The sequence below is a fragment of the Truncatella angustata genome (genome assembly GCF_020726525.1).
Source record: "Truncatella angustata strain MPI-SDFR-AT-0073 chromosome Unknown BKA67scaffold_1, whole genome shotgun sequence".
Classification (NCBI taxonomy): Eukaryota; Fungi; Ascomycota; class Sordariomycetes; order Amphisphaeriales; family Sporocadaceae; genus Truncatella; species Truncatella angustata.
The window spans coordinates 5,481,865-5,501,467 of NW_025763381.1; the positions used below are offsets into that span (position 1 = coordinate 5,481,865).

General features: G+C 49.2%; 8 protein-coding genes across 8 annotated transcripts; 3 read left to right on the top strand and 5 right to left on the bottom strand.

The window, feature by feature from the left end:
* Window positions 1-21: 21 nt before the first annotated feature.
* BKA67DRAFT_56256 (uncharacterized protein) lies at window positions 22-1,039 on the bottom strand. Its single transcript, XM_046102611.1, has 2 exons — window positions 656-1,039; window positions 22-592 (listed from the first exon to the last, which is right to left on the bottom strand). The coding sequence occupies exons 1-2, from the start codon at window positions 936-938 to the stop codon at window positions 276-278; spliced, it is 600 nt and encodes a 199-aa protein (XP_045964686.1). The 5' UTR covers window positions 939-1,039; the 3' UTR covers window positions 22-275.
* Window positions 1,040-2,383: 1,344 nt separating this feature from the next.
* BKA67DRAFT_530651 (magnesium transporter) lies at window positions 2,384-2,886 on the top strand (the record flags this gene model as incomplete). Its single annotated transcript, XM_046099274.1, has 2 exons — window positions 2,384-2,439; window positions 2,517-2,886. The coding sequence occupies 2 exons, from the start codon at window positions 2,384-2,386 to the stop codon at window positions 2,884-2,886; spliced, it is 426 nt and encodes a 141-aa protein (XP_045964687.1).
* A 485-nt stretch (window positions 2,887-3,371) lies between these two features.
* Window positions 3,372-6,597, top strand: BKA67DRAFT_589949 (putative MSH5 protein; the record flags this gene model as incomplete). The annotated part of the gene is made up of 4 exons (XM_046104529.1): window positions 3,372-4,002; window positions 4,053-4,282; window positions 4,333-5,365; window positions 5,435-6,597. The coding sequence occupies 4 exons, from the start codon at window positions 3,372-3,374 to the stop codon at window positions 6,595-6,597; spliced, it is 3,057 nt and encodes a 1,018-aa protein (XP_045964688.1).
* A 1,175-nt stretch (window positions 6,598-7,772) lies between these two features.
* Window positions 7,773-8,553, bottom strand: BKA67DRAFT_548431 (uncharacterized protein). The gene is made up of 2 exons (XM_046101513.1): window positions 7,844-8,553; window positions 7,773-7,795 (listed from the first exon to the last, which is right to left on the bottom strand). Exon 1 carries the CDS (start codon window positions 8,323-8,325, stop codon window positions 7,852-7,854), a length of 474 nt encoding a protein of 157 aa, XP_045964689.1. The 5' UTR covers window positions 8,326-8,553; the 3' UTR covers window positions 7,773-7,795; window positions 7,844-7,851.
* A 1-nt stretch (window position 8,554) lies between these two features.
* On the bottom strand, window positions 8,555-9,698 carry BKA67DRAFT_548432 (uncharacterized protein). The gene has a single exon (XM_046101514.1). It carries the CDS (start codon window positions 9,567-9,569, stop codon window positions 8,799-8,801), a length of 771 nt encoding a protein of 256 aa, XP_045964690.1. The 5' UTR covers window positions 9,570-9,698; the 3' UTR covers window positions 8,555-8,798.
* BKA67DRAFT_548434 (uncharacterized protein) lies at window positions 9,699-11,126 on the bottom strand. Its single transcript, XM_046101515.1, has 2 exons — window positions 10,668-11,126; window positions 9,699-10,601 (listed from the first exon to the last, which is right to left on the bottom strand). Exons 1-2 carry the CDS (start codon window positions 10,792-10,794, stop codon window positions 10,090-10,092), a joined length of 639 nt encoding a protein of 212 aa, XP_045964691.1. The 5' UTR covers window positions 10,795-11,126; the 3' UTR covers window positions 9,699-10,089.
* Window positions 11,110-13,719, top strand: BKA67DRAFT_641640 (uncharacterized protein). The gene is made up of 7 exons (XM_046105782.1): window positions 11,110-11,649; window positions 11,706-12,061; window positions 12,107-12,229; window positions 12,279-12,664; window positions 12,721-12,744; window positions 12,801-13,154; window positions 13,210-13,719. Exons 1-7 carry the CDS (start codon window positions 11,414-11,416, stop codon window positions 13,549-13,551), a joined length of 1,821 nt encoding a protein of 606 aa, XP_045964692.1. The 5' UTR covers window positions 11,110-11,413; the 3' UTR covers window positions 13,552-13,719.
* Window positions 13,720-17,971, bottom strand: BKA67DRAFT_548440 (uncharacterized protein). Its single transcript, XM_046101516.1, has 3 exons — window positions 17,358-17,971; window positions 17,169-17,264; window positions 13,720-17,106 (listed from the first exon to the last, which is right to left on the bottom strand). The coding sequence occupies exons 1-3, from the start codon at window positions 17,605-17,607 to the stop codon at window positions 13,931-13,933; spliced, it is 3,522 nt and encodes a 1,173-aa protein (XP_045964693.1). The 5' UTR covers window positions 17,608-17,971; the 3' UTR covers window positions 13,720-13,930.
* Between the last annotated feature and the right edge of the window lie 1,632 nt (window positions 17,972-19,603).

Here is a 19,603-nt window from a genome sequence, read left to right on the forward strand (position 1 = left end):
GCGACTCGCATGTCCGTCGTCAGACATAATATCTCACGGTCAGCTCATATGAAAGTGATGACCCTACAAGATGTATGAAACAATGATCCTCAGTCCTCATAATTGGCCATACACCATTCATAACCGGAAGGGTAGATTTCCTCCAATCCATTGATTTCTATCCACATATGAGGAAAGCCGCTGAAAACTTGTATTATTGTGGCCTTCAGTCATGAGGGAACACACTTTGGCAAACTCACTAACTATTGTATTCAGCATCTTGATCTTCGAAGTTTCTAAACAGCATTGATGCACAGGTGCCTGCAACTATCCGTATTTGCCACACTCGGCCCCGTCAGCAGGGCCCGTTGTGAAAACCGCTTGCAGCGAATACGAGACGTGCTGCCCGAACGTCTGGCCACCATTCCTTGTACACCACTCCACCACAGCCCAAAGTCTTCGTACCGTACCCTCCCCCGTGACAATACTGTATTACCTAGCGCTGATGTAGAAATGCTCAGAGGCTTAGCTATTTGCGAAATATTTCCATATGTATGCTGCCATTGTTGTCGAGCCCGGGTTAAATCCCCGGGTGTCGGCCCGCTGGCTGGTACTAGACTAGAGTTCAGCTCGAGGCAGTGCAATTTCTAGATCGTCAAAGCGGAGAAAGTCCTACAATGTACTCTCGAGTGGCTGCGCTGTGCGATATGGTGATGACTATCTGATATTCCATACTGATGGTCAAAGTGACTTTGGTGATGTCTACCGTGAAGCCTAGTCTTACCATCACCCTCAAAGTAGATAAAAAGGGCAAGGCGAAATTCGACCCAATAACCCTCATGGAATCCCTTCACTGTCTTCACAGAACGACTAGACCTGCAACTTTGGACAGACAGCTTGTCCGCGGTACGACTTGATGAGTAGTGTTTGGGTGTGATCAGATAGGCCCACTCGGTCATAGAAGGCGGCAAAGGATTACCCTAATTACCAACGGAACAACGTGTGCTCACGAGAATATGCCTCAGCCGTTTTGTTCATGCGCATCGGCTACTCTTTGTAATAGGCTGGGAAGAGTCGAATTACCATGGTAAGAAGCTGATCTCACACACGGGGTCCTAGTGATGGGCTATGACACCTGGATGACGTTTCTGCCTGGGAAGAATCAGGTGGTTGTAACATTTACTAAGGGCGACCTGTATGGTTCGGAGGCAAAGGAAGCGACGTACTTGGAACTGATGGAGGGCTTTTGGAAGGCCGAAGACAATCAGCGGCAGGACATCGTCGGAAAGCATATAAACAGCTCGAGTCGCAAGATTGAAGCACGAAAAAATTCCAAAGACATGATTCTCCTACAGGCTCCGGTTCTGCTTCACCCTAACCTTACAACCTGAGCCTTGTAAGGGCAAACACAGAAACGCCGGGTTTTGGTAGATTGAGCGAAGACTCGACGTACTTCGCGACTTCACCTCTACGAAGAATCGGTAAGAGTCCGCCTATAGGCATATTGGCGAAGGTTAGCAGACCGGACTATGGAGCGGGCGGAAATTTACGGCAGAAATTTCATCGCGTAAATCAGCTGAAAGATGGGAGGCCTGGGGCAAGGAGCTGTGTCGGTCGATATTTAAATTTGCTTATGATAATAGAGCAGAGAGTCTAAGCATATATCTAGAGCCAAAGCTGATTGGCAGGGGAATCATGATGTAGACTTGAACTATGTAATCCTCCACTCGTAGGTTTACTGGGATGCTCACGGGGATGGGAGGTGATTACACGTTAAGTTTATTCCATTTCACAGACGCCATCTTCGTACGGGTGTCGGTTTCTGATGCTCGTTGTTACTAACTGCTCCTGGATCGCTGCCAATATTAGGTGTATCTATCATTTCCAGCGGCCATACCAAGCCTCATACCGACAACACATTGGTTCCGTGTTACCGAATGTGGTTCTTGCTGGGTGGTCATACAGCTTGCTGAGCGTCAGATACATGAGCATCAGAAACGAGTAGTATAGTCCTTATCCCAATCATTTTGGGTCTTTTGGTTTTATATGAGCTTGAGCTGCTCCCAATATGAAAGTTGCTCGTGCAAGCCTAGCCTGTCCGGGAATATGGTACAGTACATACACATCAATCTTGAATTGATTTATTCCGTGTCATTCGTTCTTGCTGAACGACACGGAGTCTTCCAGCTTGTCCAAAAAGGCAAAGTGCGCATTGCGGGGAGAATTGGCTGGGCGGACGTCATCAGCTGGTATGGGCAGTGCCGGCTGGCGGCTTCCCTTATGTACGATGCGTTGCTTGAGCTCCACGCTTCGTCGTCGACATAATGGTGAATGGTTCACAGGCTGTCTTCAAGAAGCCCATTGACTAAACCTGCAACGAAGCGCAGACAGTAAAATAGCGATCATGACTTGGATCTCGAAAACAACAACGGCTTTCGGCCTGATATTGCTGGCGCATGCGTAAGCTATCCCTCAAGCCACCAAAATGGTAGCTGCCATCCTCGTAGCAATCACTACTAATGTCATCGTCCACACAGCTGCTACTCGGCACACGAACATTCGGCACTACAGGCACACCGCGCCGCCTCCCTCGCTTCGCTGACTGCGTCACAAGCTGGAGCTTCGACAGCCTTGCCCATCGATATCGCAATCGAGACTGTTGTCGCAACCATTGTTGTGGTATTAGGGTTGGTCCTCAATACCGCTCCACTGAGACCAATTCGATGGCGCGTCTGGGCGGGCCAGATCGAACGAGAAGGCGAGGAGGCTTTCAAAGATGCGAACGGTGATGTGGCTAAAGAATTTGTCGGAAACCCATTCAAGTTGCTGGAGACGAGACCAGGCTTTGTGGATATCAGGAAGCAACGGAAGGAATTTGCGGAATGGGTGAAGACTCAGGGTCAGTGAAAGGGTCTTGTACAGCAGGCCAAATTTTGCAGGCTGGGCGCGTGAGGTTTCGGTATCGACCACCCAAACATTCAAAAGCACGGTGAACGAATCCAAGAAATTCACATGAGTTACAACTAAGAACATCCGCATCAAAGTGGTACGAGACAGTTTGAGGCTTGTCAATACCATGCATACTATCAGGGGAGTTCATACTGGCTTCTGGGGAGACGTACCTGCCAAAATTGGGCCGAGTTTGGTCATAGGTTGTGCCTGCCCGATTGGACGTTTATATTTACGTCACGAGGACACCATTCAATAAAATTCACAAACTGCCGTCGGAATTCTCTTATTAATATACCCTGGAGATTTGAAAGCCAAAGACCAGCAAGAAATTTCTGAACGCTTGCGTGAGTCTTGCCGGGAGGCCTGCCTCGACATCAGATCGCACTCGCAAGTCAATACCGTGAAAAAGAAACACTATACCTCAAGCATCGACTGAGAACATGGCTTCCCACAGCCAGTCAGGGCCATCGCGCCGGCGACTGCAGTACTCTACACCTCGCGATCGTATTATAGCTAGCTCCCCGCCAATTCCCCAGGGGATTGTTTCAAGACAGGTGCTGTCAACCCCTATCCCGCAGCCTCGAGGTTACTCAACATCTCCCGCCGTGCCTACACCGAGAAGTGCTCGTCAGTCCGACGCCAATGCCTCTTCTCTGTCTGCAACCTATTCTCCTCAACTACCAGTTCATCCTCTGCGCCAACGACTGTCACTACGGCCGTCTTCTCTCAGAGCCACATCTGGCGCACCGAGTCAGAGTCAACTGGGCGGGTATGACGATGACGATGAGCACAATGATCTAGAGGGCAACTCAATAAACGCCGATGCACTGAGTGAGGTAATCATGGCCATTGACATGAACAATCATGGGAATCTCGGTTGTGCATACTATATTGCTGCCGAAGAAAAATTACTCCTTCTCGAAGATGTTCCTATGGCAGGTATTGAGATTATCGAAACTCTTCTACTTCACGCGAAGCCCACTACAGTGCTTACACCTTCACGAACCTCGCAAGTATTGCTTGATGTGTTAAACAAAGGTGCTGATGGCGAAAATCGAGACGATCATCATAGTAGGTCATGATGGCCCTACCTCATGAAACAAACCGCTAACTGCGAAAAGGAGACTGGCATGGCGCTTATGTTTTGCGTACACTCGCTAGGGCCGAATACCGATACGAATGTGCCAGAGAAAAGCTTCTTCATTTGAGAGTCGAAGCTCAAGGCCAGCAAACGATGCTGTTTACCTCTGTCGCCGACGAGCCTATGGAAAATTATGACGATGCGTACGGTTCGATGCAAGGTTCTTTGATGAGGTTGGGTACATTAATCAATCTCGATAGCCGCCTCACTGTAAGTCTCTCATATCACCTTTCTTTGTGTACAAAAACCTGACCTCCTAGATTGGTTGTGCCGGTGCAGTACTATGTGACGTCAACCGTAGAAGAACTGCGGAGTATCTACCAGGAGATCCTGACGCACTGGTTGCTTTCAAGATCAAGTCACTCGAGATGTTCAAGCTGTTCGACTCAATGTTTGTAAATGCCGATACACTGGCTTCTTTACAAATCCTGCAGTCTGAATCTCATCCGAACAGCCATATGCGAGGACCAGATAAATCGAGTTTCGGTGCCAAAGAAAGTCTCTCTGTTTATGGATTGTTTCAATACCTAGCTTGCACGCCTCAAGGGAAGTCTAAACTTCGGCAGATCTTCTTGCGACCAAGCACCGACCTCTGTACCATAAAAAGTCGCCAGCAGACCATATGCTTCTTTCTTCGGCCAGATCACTCGGATAACACAGGTAAACTTACCAAGGATTTGCGAAAGATTAGAAACATGCGAACTACTGTTGCATTCCTTCAAAAAGGTGTGGACTCTCCAGGCAATAAATCTTCTATGACGAGCAACGTTTGGCTTTGTCTCCAGCGTTTTGCGCACAACGCCTTGAATATTCGCGAAACACTAGCACAAATAGTAAACTCGGAAAAGATCCAGGTAGTGCGGAAGGTCATGGAAGTTGTCGAACACGGCCCATTTCATCTTATCGGAGAGCTCATCACTCAAACGGTCGATTTTGAGCAATCCAGAGAGCGGCAAAGGACTGCTGTCAGGCAAGGTGTGGACGCAGAATTGGACGAGCTGAAGCGAAGGTATCACGGCATGGAAGATTTCTTGACTGAGGTCAATGTCAAACTTCGGGCTGACATTCCTGAGTGGGCTCAACACTACGTCCAAGGTTGCGTATTTTACCCTCAGCTGGGATTTCTCACCGTTGTCTCGCATAATACGGAAACTGGGAACGCGAACTACCAAGGAGAAGGACTGACAGATAATTGGGAACGCATTTTTGCCGACAATGGTGCTGTATACTGCAAAAATGCGCGGATGAAAGAGATTGATGAACTCTACGGAGATGCATACTGCATGATAATTGGTAAGCAGTCATTTCTCTATTATAGAGTCGTCTCAGGTGCAATGACTGAACGATGCTGATAATAGGCAGATCGTGAGATTGAGATTCTCTATGAGCTCGCAGCTCGGGTGCTTGAGTATGAGGATGCTATACTAGCGGCATCAGATGTCTTGGGGGAGCTTGATAGCCTCCTTGCATTAGCAATTGGTTCTCGGAAGTATAACTGGGTCGCGCCGGTCATGACCCATGAGAATATCCTGCACATCGAAGGTGGTCGACACCCTCTGCAGGAGATGGTAGTGTCGTCTTTCGTGGAGAATGATTGCTATCTACATGGTGGGGAAGGTGATGAAAATGAGGTACCACGCCCGGAAACCTCATCGGTTGCGTCAGTTGCCGCCAGATCCCCGAGCACACTCATCATCACGGGTCCCAACCATTCAGGTAAGAGTGTATACCTGAAGGAGGTTGCTTTGATTGTCTACCTGGCGCATATTGGATGCTATGTGCCAGCCGAACGAGCTACAATTGGCATCACAGATCGAATCCTTACACGGATTGCAACTCGCGAAAGTGTTTCGGGAAACGAGAGCGCGTTCGCCATCGACTTACGACAAGCCGCCTTTGCCATAAACTTTGCGACGCGCCGGAGCCTCATCCTCATTGATGAATTTGGGAAGGGGACGAATACTGTGGATGGTGCCGGATTAATGACAGCCTTGTTGCATTATTTTTCTACTCTTGGATCAGAACGACCAAAGTTACTTGCTGCCACCCATTTCCATGAGATTTTCGAAGCTGGTTTCCTCACTGAAAGCAAAGAGTTGGCATTTGCTCATATGGACGTTTATGTGGATTTCGATACATCAACAGTCGAGGACCAGGTAACATATCTCTTCAAACTACAACCAGGACGAAGCGTATCAAGTTTTGGAAGCAGATGCGCTGCCATGAATGGCATTGACGAGGCCATTGTTGGTAGGGCTGAAGCTATTATGCTGCTGCTCGTTCGTGGCGAGGATTTGGAAGCAGCCTGTTCGAAACTCTCGGAGGAAGAAGAGTTCAAGCTTCAGAAAGCAGAAGTAGTGGCGCGGGCTTTCTTGGAACAGGATATTGAGCCTCCAGGGCCAAGTAGGAAGAAGAGCGAAGGGTGCTATCGTTCCATTCTTCGGCGTATTCTTGCTTCTTGTGAAGAGCTGTCGGCGTCAAATCCCGCATCAGGACTGGCAACAACGGGGCCTCCGAACTTGTGATATCCTTTCAAATGCAAAAGTTCTCTTGATGGGATATATTACCATGTCACATCGACACATTAGCATATATGCATTGCTCAACAACAAATCGGCATTGCTGACGAATTTACGCTTCAGAACACGACAAATTAATCTACATGCGCAACTTTTTCGTAGCACATGGCGCGGAACAGACATGCATAAATTCTTCGACTGGCCTGAGCTTTCATAGAAATGATGACTTCCAGTTCCTTTGGCGCTAAGATAATGCATGATCCAGCTGAAGACGCGAGATCCTTGTGTGCATGTTTCATGATGCCTTCTCTCCGACTTGCATCAGAAAAAGACCCGCAACTTAAGATGTTTCAAGCTTGGCACCACAAAAGAACCTCGACATTTTGACAATTTCTACTTACTCTCGACAGAGCTGCATTCTGCACACAAGGATGGTCAGGCTCTCCATGGTCTATATTTACCGGATTTCTGACACTAGTCTAGTCATCTAGTCCAAGACCATTCGGGTTCAACGACGCCGAACTGCATGAGCTCTTCAATGACACTACGTCTTCATTTGTAACACAATCATGGTTGCTTGCGCACTTTGCCTCGTGGCGGATTACGTCTAAAAGCAGTCTCGTCTAGGCCACGAAATTGTCTTTTTGAGAGTCCTAGAACATTGAGTTGCCAAGCCTCGGAAGTATCAGACACTGGATGACCCCGGACTTTTTCTGATTGTTGACATGACTCGACTACATCGCAAGTGTAGTCATCTGATATTCTGCAACATGTTGCACATATGGTCTATTTCTGTCGACGCCAAACGAACGACCAGACGTCAATCAGGCAGACCTGGAGACCCACCAGTGTATGAGAAGCGCTCAGCCAGGAGTTTGACAGTTCATCACTGACTGTGAGCACTGGAGCTGCTTCCGTATCGTGATTATGCGAGTATATAATAATCGATGCGAACCTTCCACCGCAGTCTCAAATGACTTTTTTTCTTGTCAAACACGACTTGCGAAATACGAACAAAACATCCCTATACTATTCCCTGTTTTTACAAGTATACCCCACCATTCTTAGTTGATCGTGACTTCACTGAGAACACACGATTACATCGTCGAACCATAGCAACTAGCTACAGTTGTATATCCACATTAAGATGCATATCTCAAGCTTAGCTCTGATCACCATGGCTGCCATAACGGTCTCAGCACAGGTAATTACTCTCTTCAATGCGCCAAAAGACAGCCGGCTAACTCCACAGAAGCACTATCAGCCTCCCGGTGCTCTCCTAGCCCAGCGCAATGATGTTTTTCCTCGCAAAGACCACGGGAATGGAGATGGCAGCAAAGAGAACGCAACAGCAACAGACGGCAGTGGGAGCGACGACGGGAACACCGGCAGTGGTAAGGGCGGAAAGAACAACGGCGGCTCCGGATCCAGCAAAAATTCTACTGCTTCTGATGGATCTGAAGGCTCGGGGACCAGCAAAGGTGGCTCTGGATCCGGCTCATCGAAGAACTCAACTACCGGGGCCGGCAATGCTTCTGGCGGCTCATCAAAAAACTCGACCACAGGTGGTAGTGGTGGTAAGGGGTCGGGTTCGGGGTCGGGGTCCAAGAACGGTACAGCTACGGCTACAGGGGGCTCGGCTACAGCTACGAGCACCCCGGTCCGAGCCGGGGCCCAGAGTATCGAGATCATAAGCAATGCCGGGGGTCTCGTCACGATCGCGGGTGTTGGCATTGCGTTTGCACTATTCGCTTAGGGGTCGCAAGAAGGGATGGTGTGAGTAAGGTTATAGAAGGGCGTGAAAGGCGTTTGAGCGGCTCACTGAAGGGCATGAATTCCATGCAAGTCACTTTCGCTGATGCTGGGTTTTACGCAAACTGGTGTTCGAATTGCAATGGTTTCAAGATAGAAGCATAGGTCTTTATTTTCATTTTCATTTTAATATCAAAAAAAGCTTTTGGCCTAACTTGTCATGCATATTCTTCGTTATGAAGCTGTGCATTCCAGAGACCTTCCATAGTGCTAGGACCCTCTTATCTAGTCAGATTATGGTCATGATGGGTTGGATGTCAGGTCTCAAGCTCGACATTCGTAACTTGAGTCATTTCGTCGATATCGTGTGTCCTCATGGAATGACTCATTCCGTCATGTACCGTAATGCATCGTTATACCATAACAGAGAAGTGCAATCGGATAAGCACCGCTCTTCATAGCCCAAAGGCTATAACGGCAGCCAGGCCGATAACTGTAGCGCCGAGCAGCGAAGCTTTCCCACTGTGGTGGGCGCTGGAATTTATTGGAGACGCGAAGGGGCTTGAGTCCGTCGGATCGCCTGAATAGGCACTTGTCGTGGTCGTCGCGACTTCGGGCGGAGCTTGGGAGCTTGAGCTGGTAGTAGATGATAGTTGTTCGTCAGTTGTCACAGGTGAAGTCACCGATGAGGTCACTGATGTCATCGCTGCAGGCGTGGACGTGGAGGTAGATGTAGACGTCAAGGGGGTCCTTGGGATAGTGGCCGTCGCCTTTGACGTAATTATGTAAGTGCTCCTGCTTGTCGATGCTGGCTGGACAGTCTTTGTCTCAGAGGTAACTGTTGTGGTGGTTGCCGTAGTTGGCTTCGTGTTGGTAATGCTGCCTTGCGCTGCTTCCGCGCTTGAGATCGCAGAGACAGGAATTGGCTGACCGAGCACCTCGCAAGCCAGTTCCAAAGGAGTCAGCCAAGTATCCACCGATATATCTTGTGAGCATTCCCTATACATGCAAGCCACGACATCTGGCAGAAAGCTGCCCCTTGATGCCCAACACATGCACTTGATGTCGCTGGTATCGCATCCTGAGTTCTCAATGCAGTCTGAGGCACAGCTGGGAAGGTTGAGAGCTCTTGGGTGCTCATGGCAATGGGATCCTCCGCCCTGAGAGAATACCGCCAGGAGACAAAGAAGCAAAAGATTTGATAAATAACGGTATTTTGATGCCATTATGATATATTATGGCAATGTTAACCCGACGGTGCACTAACACAGGCTGTGTCAACCGCGAACAGGCCGCTGAATGATGCGCGTGCCATATGACAGGATCCAACGCATATAGCACCAAGCTGACGATATACTGGAAGAATAGCGAACTTCTGGTGTTATTCCTACGTAGCTATATATTAATTACATGTATTTGTGAGAGCTTCAGTTGTGGCTGAGAAATGACGGGTATAGAGCCTCTCCGAATCCAAGAAACGCGAAACGCAGCTTTCAGGTCTAGAGCGCCTACATCACGAAAGTAAGCCAATGACAAGCCGCCTGCTATGATATGCATTCCGACCACAGAACCTCATCCCCAAATATGTCGTCAGAGTTGACATTAACAATCGACTTGATTGGCAAGCCCTTGGCTTCGCATGCAACGCGAAAAGACCGGGAAAGACAAAATCAAGCTGTAGAGTGGCAATCTTCTTTAAGTGCCACACTTAGCCACCATGCTAATTGCAGGCTCGCCGGATTCATTTCAAGCTGTTCGAGTGGCGTCGCGGTAATGCATAAGCAATTCCTGCCTGGCGGCCTCCGTATCTTCGTCCGCTGGTCGCGGTCCGGTTGTTACAAAACCGCACTTCTCGTAGAAAGAGATCGCGACGGTATTTGTCGCATAGACCTCAACTCCGAGCCTGCACTCCCTCCCCAGGCGGCGCGCCTCGTTGTGCGCGCTATCAACAGCTATTTTGACAACGGCTTGACCAAATCCTCGGCCGCGAGCCTCTGCCCTGGTATAGACTCCAGTGAGGTGGTATGTTAATGGCGTTTCAGTGTTTTCTAAGGTTTGAGGGTTAGTTACTGCAGTGGCTACATTCGGGTTCGACAAGGGCTCTGAGTTTGGCATAGGCCCCCACAGCGAAGTAGCAGCCAGGATCCGTCGGTCGGGTAATTGCACGACAACAAATGTTTTTCCAATAGGGTTGCTGAGACGTTTGCGCCAATCCTCATCTGTGAAGGCAACCTCTCTTGCATATGTTGAGCCGAAAGCTGCGCATGTGCGATTAATGAGAAGTTCACCATGGCTTCAGACATGTGAGCCGTAGCATTGCATACCGTCAGGGTCTTGCTGTAAAGCTGTCAATCTGAAGGGCTTGTATTCCTTCAAGTAGAAGTCGAGGCCTCGGTCGTCTGGTGGGATGCGTTCGATAGCCCAATCTGGACCCGGTCCAAGAGATGGCATGTCTCTTCAAGGTACAAACAAGCACTTGCCGTTAAGATAAACTCAGACTTAAGGTTAGTCTAGATCCTTGCAAGCATACCGCAATCTGACACTCTTTGCGAATTTGTTTTATCATAATTTCCAGAGCGTATCTCTTCGGCTGTTCCACTTTCTTTAATTCAACTTTCTGAGTCAATGAAATGTCCGAACACGGTAGTCCTCCGAGTCATCAGTCTATGCGGCTCAAAGCGAACAGTCACCGGTTCGTACGGCGATGCGTCTGGGTAGGGGCTGTGAAGTTCTAGCTACAGAGTAACCTTAGATAATTTGGGGGCTGGTGTGACTGGGTGTGCTATGAACTTATCACAGTGCGCCGCACAGTGATGTGGCACGCCTCCCCCCAGTCCTTTCCATTCGGTCCATTTGGGCGCCTACAGTAGCGTGGCATGGGATCGGTAACCTTGCACATGGACAAGATCAGCTGTTGGAAAGCTGATCACAACACACGCAAGGCTCGTGTCGTAGCCTCGTTCCTTTTTGCACATGCTGCCCTACTTCCCCGGGTCTTGACAACATTGTTCTATTGCGCTTCCTTGTTGATGTGAAATGAGCGGCTTGTTTTGATATTTGTGGTTGCACAATGGCCTCATCGCAAGAGTCGGCGTATCTGCAGGGTGAGGAGATGAGGTGGCAAGATTTCGACAACGAGAAAGTATTCGAGGCAGCAAAGGAAACCGCAGCCGCCGCCACGTGTGATAGTTTCGTTCTCGAGTTTGGCCCGAACAGTGCGCGTATAGTGCAGGACTTGGATAATGGCCAGTTTCAGTTCCTCATGAAGCAGGAGAAAAGAGATACCGGATTTCCTATCCGATGGATGTGAGTGCAAACGCATTGCACTCTTAAGTTATCTATGCCTGATACTAGTCTTTCAGCAATATTTGGAACACGAGTAAGCATAAGGATGTTGTCAAGCTGATTGGGCAGAAATATGCCTTTTCCCAAAGACTTATATCTTTGATGATATATGCGGCGGAAATGCAGCAACATGCTACCCAAGCTAGAAAGAAGAAGGGCTCGGTTGCAACCAAAAAGACCGCATCTAAAAATGTGGGCAGGGCTACGAGAACACAAGGCGATGCAGAGAAGGGGTTAACCGACATGTCGTCCGGAACTAGTCCTGCTCCCGAGCCGAGAGGATCGCTACCACCTTTGGAGGGCGAAGAAATCGAGATATACCTCCTCATGAAAGACACTGTCAACTACTCATCTATCGATCACACAGATAAAGGTATGCAGCCCGCTGAAAACTCGAGGCAATCATTGACATTCGAAGCTCTCTGTGTTGGTGCTCATTGGCTCCACAAACGTCCTGAACGTCCTGGGCAGGAAATCGAGGTAGACGAAAATGACTTTATGCCACCCAAACATTGGCTGTGGCTTGTGTTGTGCGACGATCGTAGGGTGCTATTTATTAGTTCGGCTGCCAATACTGACTTGTCACATAGATACGGTAATCACACTTCATGAAGGGCCTGTATTAGAGGCGGTACCGGAGGGTTGGAAAAAAGAGGAGTGGGACAGAGCACAATATAAAAGCATGAGGGCCAACTCGCTCGATGTGCTCTTGCAACAGTCTCAACGGGGAATGAGCTTGTACGAGCAACGACCTCTGTCTCAGAATTCCATTCGTCAAGCATTGAAGAAGTCGCTTGACCGCCAGAGCTCGAGCAAACCTGGAATGAGCAGGGTCCATTCGGATGTTGCACCGATTGAGACAGCCCCAAATACCACTCTCGAGGATGAAGGAACTAGTAGCCTCTTCTACTACCTCTTTGAGGACTATTCTGCCACTGGTCCACTGAAGGCAGCTGGCAAGATTTTGGAGGAGCTGGTAAGTTCGCTTGAAACTGTGTAATGCTCGCTTCTCATATTGACCACTACACATAGACGCCCAAGGTTCTTCACAGCGCAGTAAGCTCACACAATTCAAGGCTACTTACGATTCCACCTACTGATATTTTGCACAGGAGCGCAAGAGCCGGGTCAAAAGTCGAGAAATCATTCAACCATTGCATATCCTGAGTAAAGACTTGCGTACTCTGAAGCACTTGTTCGAGACTTATATGATCTTGATCAACAAGATATTAACTGCCACAAAACGACCGGGTCCTCCACAGCCCGACCCACGCTTCTCGTTCGCATTGCGCTCTGAATCATCCAATCTATCCGAATCGCTCATCATGAGCAGTGATCCCCAACGCAAGGTGTTCCTCACCTCGTCGGCCTTGCAGCGGTTTGACCGCCTGCGGGACCGGCTGAGAAGCATCATGCTTAGCACCATCGAGGGTCATTTCGAGGAGATCAACGCACTGCAAGATACGGTAAGCTAACCAGCATAGGCCTCATAAAGCCGGCGACTGACGCGAGATTGCGTAGTACTTCAATCTTACCCAGCAGAAGGATTCGGCAGCCACCGCGCGCTTAACTCGCAGCGCCACTCTTCTCGCGAAACTGAGCGTCTTCTTCCTGCCTATCAGCTTCATCACCGCGTACTTCTCCATTCAGGTTGAGGATATTTACACTGGCTGGACCGCAGGCGATTACTATTACACGTTCGCAGTGACAATTTCCGTCTCGTTCTTGAGCCTTTTCTTCTTTGGAAGACTGCTCACGGCCTTGAGTGACGCGCTGGATGACTGGGCCGACAAGATTTCGGATGGGTTCAGAAAAGTTTTCCGGGTAATAACGGGATTCAAGATGGATGATGACGAGGAATGATCAGTACAAACCTGGCTGTGGAGAGTAGTGATTGAGCGTGCGGGATGATACCAATCGGACCTTCAGGTCACTATTGTGAAGTTTTGTTTTGAGCAGATGTGTCTAATCAATAGCGGGTAAGGTTACTTTTTGGCATGGGAATGCGAGCAGTTAGCATACGAAGAAATTTAGATTCTTAGTTATTATGGATATGAGGTACGAATCAATGCTTGCAGCATATGGCCTGCCTATCAAAATTTACAATCGATCATCGCCGATCTGGTAGGGAAATATGAAGGAAAAAAATATGCATCTCTACAGCAAACGTGGCAACCGTATATGCACGCTCATGCAAGATAACAAATGAACACCGACTGTCTGGCTGTCCCGGTGGTCCGCACTACTCGAGAGAGTCCAGATCCATTTCCCCCTCATTCCCTTCGTCTTCCGCTTGCGATGCTTGAACAGTAACATCCTTTTCTTCATTACTGTCGTGATCTTTCGTTTTTATATCGGTGTTCTCTTCTACCGAATCAGGGCCAGGTTCATCACCCTTCTGAGGAGATGTCGAAGTTGGGTCTCGCGATGGCTTAGGCGTAGTCGGCACAATCACGTTGAGAACACAATCGTCGAGATGCTCATAGAACTCCTGTGCAGTGGAGAAGCGAGCTTGGCATATGGAGCACCTGGCATTACCGCTGCGCGAGCTGTTACCTGCAACGATCAATTTTCGGCTATTAGGCGGTGTTTGTTCTACATTGTGAACAGCAGTCAGGTGTCGCTTGAAAACATCAGCTCGGTTGAAGGCCTTCTCATATGCTGTGCCGGGACCAGGACAGAAGGGACAGACCATGGTCCCCTTGTAATGTGTCAAGGCATGACGATTTTTATCGTATTTCCTTGCAAATCCTTTGACATGGTATTCACAGCTCTCTATGGGACACTTTTCAGGGCGCTCTTCTTGGTGTGTCAGCATATGAGCGGCCAGGTCTTTGAATACGCGTCCGCAATCAGGATGAGGACACCTGTTCCTATTGTCTTCAATCTTTGGAGTAATAGGGCTGCTATGAACAGTACTCTCCAAAGAAGAAGGAGCTATCGAGGACGGCAAGGACGGAGCAATTAGCTGCCCTGGACCTTGAGGAAGTGGCGCTGGCGCAAGCCGTGGCGCTTCAGAGAAAGATGATTGTCGCGGTAATGAATACTCTTCAACCATTCGGATATCGTTGTCTTCTTCACCGCTAGACTCGTCGTTCTCATTTACATCGATCGACTGCCGCACTTCCCGCATCCAATCTTTTAAGATCGTCATTGGAGGCCAATCGCCACTAGCTTTGCCACCTCGGTGAGGGTTGAAATGGGCGCGTCGCAAATGTGCTGCTGCATTGTAATAGGCGCCATAACGCTTTTGTGTGACGCAGGCTTTGCATTTCGCCAGGGGTATGATGGGCTGCGGTGTACTAAGGGTGTTGTTCTGAGGCTCTGTACACACCCATCTCTTCACCAAGGCAGCGTGCTTAGCATCATTATGTCGTCGTAACTCGTGCTCACCGCGAAATCCTTCTGGATATTCATTACACTTGCCGCAGAAAACGCGTCGTAATGGGGGTCGCTGGTAAGACGTACGCAGCTTACTGGGAGAGGCCAATCCTCTCGATATGGCTCGTGTAAAGGCGGGGCTTTCACCTACGGTGTGCCTTCTTGATTGTTCCATACCGTAAGCTGGCGCACTAAATTCCATCTCGTTTCTCGGTCCCCAGGCTTCGACAGGACGTAGTTCTGGTGCCGTTCCCCGAGGCTCCAGTCGTTGACTTGGTACAACAGCTGGTTGGTACGAGACTGGCTTATAAATGGGCGTCCGTTGTCTGAAGAAACCGTTGAAACCTATACTGTCGGGGAGATAACCACTGCCAAGGCCTAGTAAGAAATCCTTAGTGGATCGAATACCCCAAGCTCCCCATGCATCCCTTCGGAGGGCGTCAGCGGTGCTTGCAAGTAAGAACCTGTCATTCTCATCCAGGTCTGAAGGAGGATCGTCCAAGACCATAGGAGTTGACCAAGCAAAAACGTTAACCAGGGCCTTGTGAACGCTGTGCATGGCGAGGGCTCCCGACGACGATATTGGTCCAACGTGCGTAGACTCTGCCGCATTACGGTCCGACGCCGAGACAAGGTCTGCCAGTATGGTCCGAATGATGCTGAATATACACAAAGAGAAGAAAACTGCCAGCCAGCTCTTCGGCTCAGAAAGGACTCTGCGCATTGTGCTGCTCTCAAATGACTGTAGAAATTGCGTCATGCAATTATATATAACTCGATTACGGCCGTCGTGGTCCACATCGTCTGGCAGAAGTTGAGCATTCGACACATTAACGTCGGTCCGTATGGATGGCTCGGGTTGCTGCAAGTCGTAAAAAAGAATTTCTCTCAGAAGCAGTTTGGCCCGATACAATACTGGAAACTCCTGCTTCTCTGCTTCGCGGTTCCGTGACATATAGCCACTCAGTTTGAAAAGGCTCCACAGATGGAAAGGAATGCCCTCTGCATTCCAGCTCGCTGCCAGGACTTTGAGAACAGGCGGTGGAGTATCGAATGGGTCATTAGCGTATTTGGCCGAGGTAGGGTTCAATGTTGGCAACGAAGCCAAGTCCTCGGTCCACCAAAAACCATCATCATAATCCAGATGAGCTTGAACTAGTTCCGCCATCTCATGGCTGACAATGTAAGTCCTTTCCAGATACTCATTCATGTTTCGCCTGCGTGCCATGGGTGACGTCACTGGAGTTGATACTTGTTTTGACGAAAGCACTTCTGGCAGCATGTAATCGGCTAGCGAAGCTAGTGACGTTCTTTGACATCCCAAGAGATGCCAAAAGTCATCATCGGGTGATGTTGATGGTTCAGAACAGTAGTGGCAACTATCCGAAGAATCACAAGGCTTTGCTTTGACTTTGCATTGCAAGCATGGCCCCGAATCTCTGGGTAGTCTAAGCTCGCCTATGGACTCCAATCTTCCGTGACCAACTCGACTCCGTTTCAGGGGCGGGAGTAACGGGTCGACTTCCGAGTCTATTGAGCCCCTTGACCGCGGAGGCATCTCATTTGCGAAAGAATAACCGGCCAAGTCACGGCGCTCTCTAGGCTGCTTGACCGTGACTAGGGGTGGTAGAGTCGACGGCACGGTTAACCGAGGCAGAGCCACTGGCGGACTCTTATGGATTTGTTCTATACCAAAGGATCGTGCCATATTGGGATCCGGAAAATGAACAGGAACAACACTGCCGACAGAAATGCCGGAATCTCCTCGCACAGGAGACCTGTGTTCTTTGAGATGTCGATCCCGATCGTCTGGGTTCGAAAAGCCGTAAATGTAGTGATTACACCTGTCGTCCCAACATTTGAAAGACGCTTGATTTCGTGAGATTAACGGCAACGATTCTCTCATCCTCCAGCTGCGAAATATAGGATCGTAGTGAGAGACGTTCTTGTCGACCCACGCGCTATACTCAAAGGGGGCATCATCTTGGAAATATAGCTTGAGCGCATTTAAAAACTTTTGATCAAGAATATCCACGCCTAAAAAGTGAAAGTCTCCATTAAGCAACTGGCTCATCGTGCAAAATCTCGATGGTCCTCACCTTGATCTATAAGTAGGCTCTCAATACATTCGCATTTGTATTGCAAGGCGCGAGCCTCTTCCACTTCTGATAGTATTGGCGGAGCATTAGGGAAATCTTGAGAAAGGGTCAGGCCTTTTTGCTTTTCCCTTTTTTTCTTCTTCTTTTTTCTCCGAGATGCTTTTAAAAAGGAAAGCGGATAAGACTGACCATGACTTTCTGCGTATGTCTCAAGTGCCTTGAGCTTGAGCCGTAACATAGCAAGCTCGAGCTTCGAATTGGGAACATATCTGTTTGGGAGTAATGCGGCTAATTTTGCCTGAATCTCAGCTTGCTGTTGGAACAATTGTCTAATTGTTGGATCCAAAGAAGGGTCAAAAGTAGAAGCAACTGCATCGTCCAGAGCTCGAGGGTCACGACGGTCATGTCGAGACTCGAATGGTGATAATTCGGCGGCCATGCTCACTCCTTGCTGCGCTGCCCGGCTGCGCACAGCCAAAGCCAAAGCCAAAGCCAAAGCTTGCAGTGCCGTGCCTCCTACACTTCGGTCCACCCACTTGCACTCATATGCGCGCCTCAACTAGCAAGAATGCGGCGGATTTGGACAATCATCAACTGCAAATTATGGCCTGAGGAGTCTTCAAAGACATGATTGACACCACATGTAAGATATTAGTGAAGCGGTAAGGTCCTTAATCGCACTGCCTCATATCATAATGACAAAGCTGTGGCTGCATGGTCAGAGGTGCGGAAGAGCTAGAACATCTGACTTCTCCAGTGGGGGAAGGGGAACTTTTTTTTTTGTGCAATCTTCCCGCAGTCCAAAGCAAATTGGCTAATAGTTTGTCGCCAAAGCGAAAGTACTCCGTAGTAGCCATCAGGTGGGGCGAATGGCAGCCTACGGCAGATTAGCATAGTTGCAAGGGCATTGGCCAGGCTTACAGGTATTCACAAGCGTTTACAAGGGACTCTACGGGGGGTCGGGGAGACCATGCCACTTCTTCCAAGCACAATTTTGCTCTGGACGAAGGAGGATTTCATTAGGTCAATGAGATCATCGTATGGAGACAGACGAAGCCCACTGACAGTGGTGCATCATCGTCGGCTTTATGTGTTTAGGAGGCATGACAGATTACATGGCGGTTTACACATCTATCGCTAATGTCTTTAAGCATACCCCGTGAGCCAAGGTCGGCAGGGCTCGTGGAGGCGTGGGACCACGGAACCTTAACTGACTAGACTGCATTTGTTTTATTTCAGCTCTCTCAGCAATCTTTCAGCCCAGCGAGATGTGCGTATGATATTCTCGCAGGCAGCAACTCTCAATGTTCGGGGTTTGCTCGTTATTACCGGTATTTGAAGATTGGATTGCGATATCAGCTCATTGGGGATAGATTTTCTCCAGGATATTCCGAAGAGTCGAGGTGTGATCAGCCACATCGAAGCTTTGGAGCTAGCCTGTTCAGGTTCATGGATGAGCACAACGCGGCAGCCAGTTCAGCTGCAGAGAACAGCGACCATGCAGCGACCATGCAATGCCATGATGAGACGGGGAAGAACTGTACACGTTTGGTGGAAAATAAACAAATAAAATACGGTAAATAAAAGCTGATCGAATTCCATCAAGACCGTGATTCTCTACCCCAGACTCCATGCTCCTCCAGCACTCAGGTTGAATGCTGCATCACGTACAACAAGGTATTACTCCAGACTCCATACTCAAGACTCCACGACACTGCGTTTAGGTGAACAGCCGTCCAGATAGGTGACGACTTTGGTCGAAATCCCCGTTGTGTCCCTCATTGTGTCTATCTATCAGCATACCGTCGCAACACTACCAGCTGCATGAGACATAATAATCAGGCGAGTAATACTCGGGACGTATCTCGACGAAACCACAGTACGACATGCCACACCCAGGAACTCTGCAAGCGGCTGATAGGCTCAGTATCCTCCAACTGGCACTAAAGCATAGCGCGGGTCGCTTCGTCTTGCTTCCCAGGTGCTCTAGACCGCGACGATCCCTGGTCTCACAGGCTGACGTTCACGGTTTGCAGTCGAGCTGAGTGGCTGATTGGACGTAGTTGTCCGTGGAGTCGAGAAAAAAAACCCATTGAGCTTCCTCATCGCGATCGTCGGAGTACACTCATGTTACTACTCACCCACACTCTTCACGGCAATATCAGCCAAGCTCCTTGTCCTATTCGCCCTGGCGACCCCCTCACTCGGCTGCCCTATCGCGTACTTTGTCATGATAGGTAGCATCGTGCCGTTGTGCGATGTAAGTTCTTTTGCAGCTGGCACAGCTGGGTCAGGTCAGCCTGCCCACCAACTTCTCAAACTCCTAGGCGAACAAGGCGCAGTCCCTTCTTGCAGTCCTGGGCCGAAAGCACCCCTGTCGCGAGCACCGCAGACCGCTAACTTCGCAGACCGTTGAGAAGTTAACCCCGGCGGAT

What these genes read in the sequence shown, in the direction of transcription:
- BKA67DRAFT_56256 (XM_046102611.1), bottom strand. Translation starts at nt 938, where the DNA reads ATGACCGAGTGGGCCTATCTGATCACACCCAAACACTACTCATCAAGT. An exon ending in CAGCCACTCGAGAGTACATT is followed by an intron (nt 593 to 655) that starts GTAGGACTTTCT and finishes ACTCTAGTCTAG; the next exon opens with TACCAGCCAGCGGGCCGACA.
- BKA67DRAFT_548431 (XM_046101513.1), bottom strand. Translation starts at nt 8,325, where the DNA reads ATGCCAACACCCGCGATCGTGACGAGACCCCCGGCATTGCTTATGATC.
- BKA67DRAFT_548432 (XM_046101514.1), bottom strand. Translation starts at nt 9,569, where the DNA reads ATGGCATCAAAATACCGTTATTTATCAAATCTTTTGCTTCTTTGTCTC.
- BKA67DRAFT_548434 (XM_046101515.1), bottom strand. Translation starts at nt 10,794, where the DNA reads ATGCCATCTCTTGGACCGGGTCCAGATTGGGCTATCGAACGCATCCCA. An exon ending in TTTACAGCAAGACCCTGACG is followed by an intron (nt 10,602 to 10,667) that starts GTATGCAATGCT and finishes GCACATGCGCAG; the next exon opens with CTTTCGGCTCAACATATGCA.
- BKA67DRAFT_641640 (XM_046105782.1), top strand. Translation starts at nt 11,414, where the DNA reads ATGGCCTCATCGCAAGAGTCGGCGTATCTGCAGGGTGAGGAGATGAGG. An exon ending in GGATTTCCTATCCGATGGAT is followed by an intron (nt 11,650 to 11,705) that starts GTGAGTGCAAAC and finishes CTAGTCTTTCAG; the next exon opens with CAATATTTGGAACACGAGTA. An exon ending in GCTTGTGTTGTGCGACGATC is followed by an intron (nt 12,230 to 12,278) that starts GTAGGGTGCTAT and finishes CTTGTCACATAG; the next exon opens with ATACGGTAATCACACTTCAT.
- BKA67DRAFT_548440 (XM_046101516.1), bottom strand. Translation starts at nt 17,607, where the DNA reads ATGGCCGCCGAATTATCACCATTCGAGTCTCGACATGACCGTCGTGAC. An exon ending in GACATACGCAGAAAGTCATG is followed by an intron (nt 17,265 to 17,357) that starts GTCAGTCTTATC and finishes CCCTTTCTCAAG; the next exon opens with ATTTCCCTAATGCTCCGCCA. An exon ending in GAGCCTACTTATAGATCAAG is followed by an intron (nt 17,107 to 17,168) that starts GTGAGGACCATC and finishes TTCACTTTTTAG; the next exon opens with GCGTGGATATTCTTGATCAA.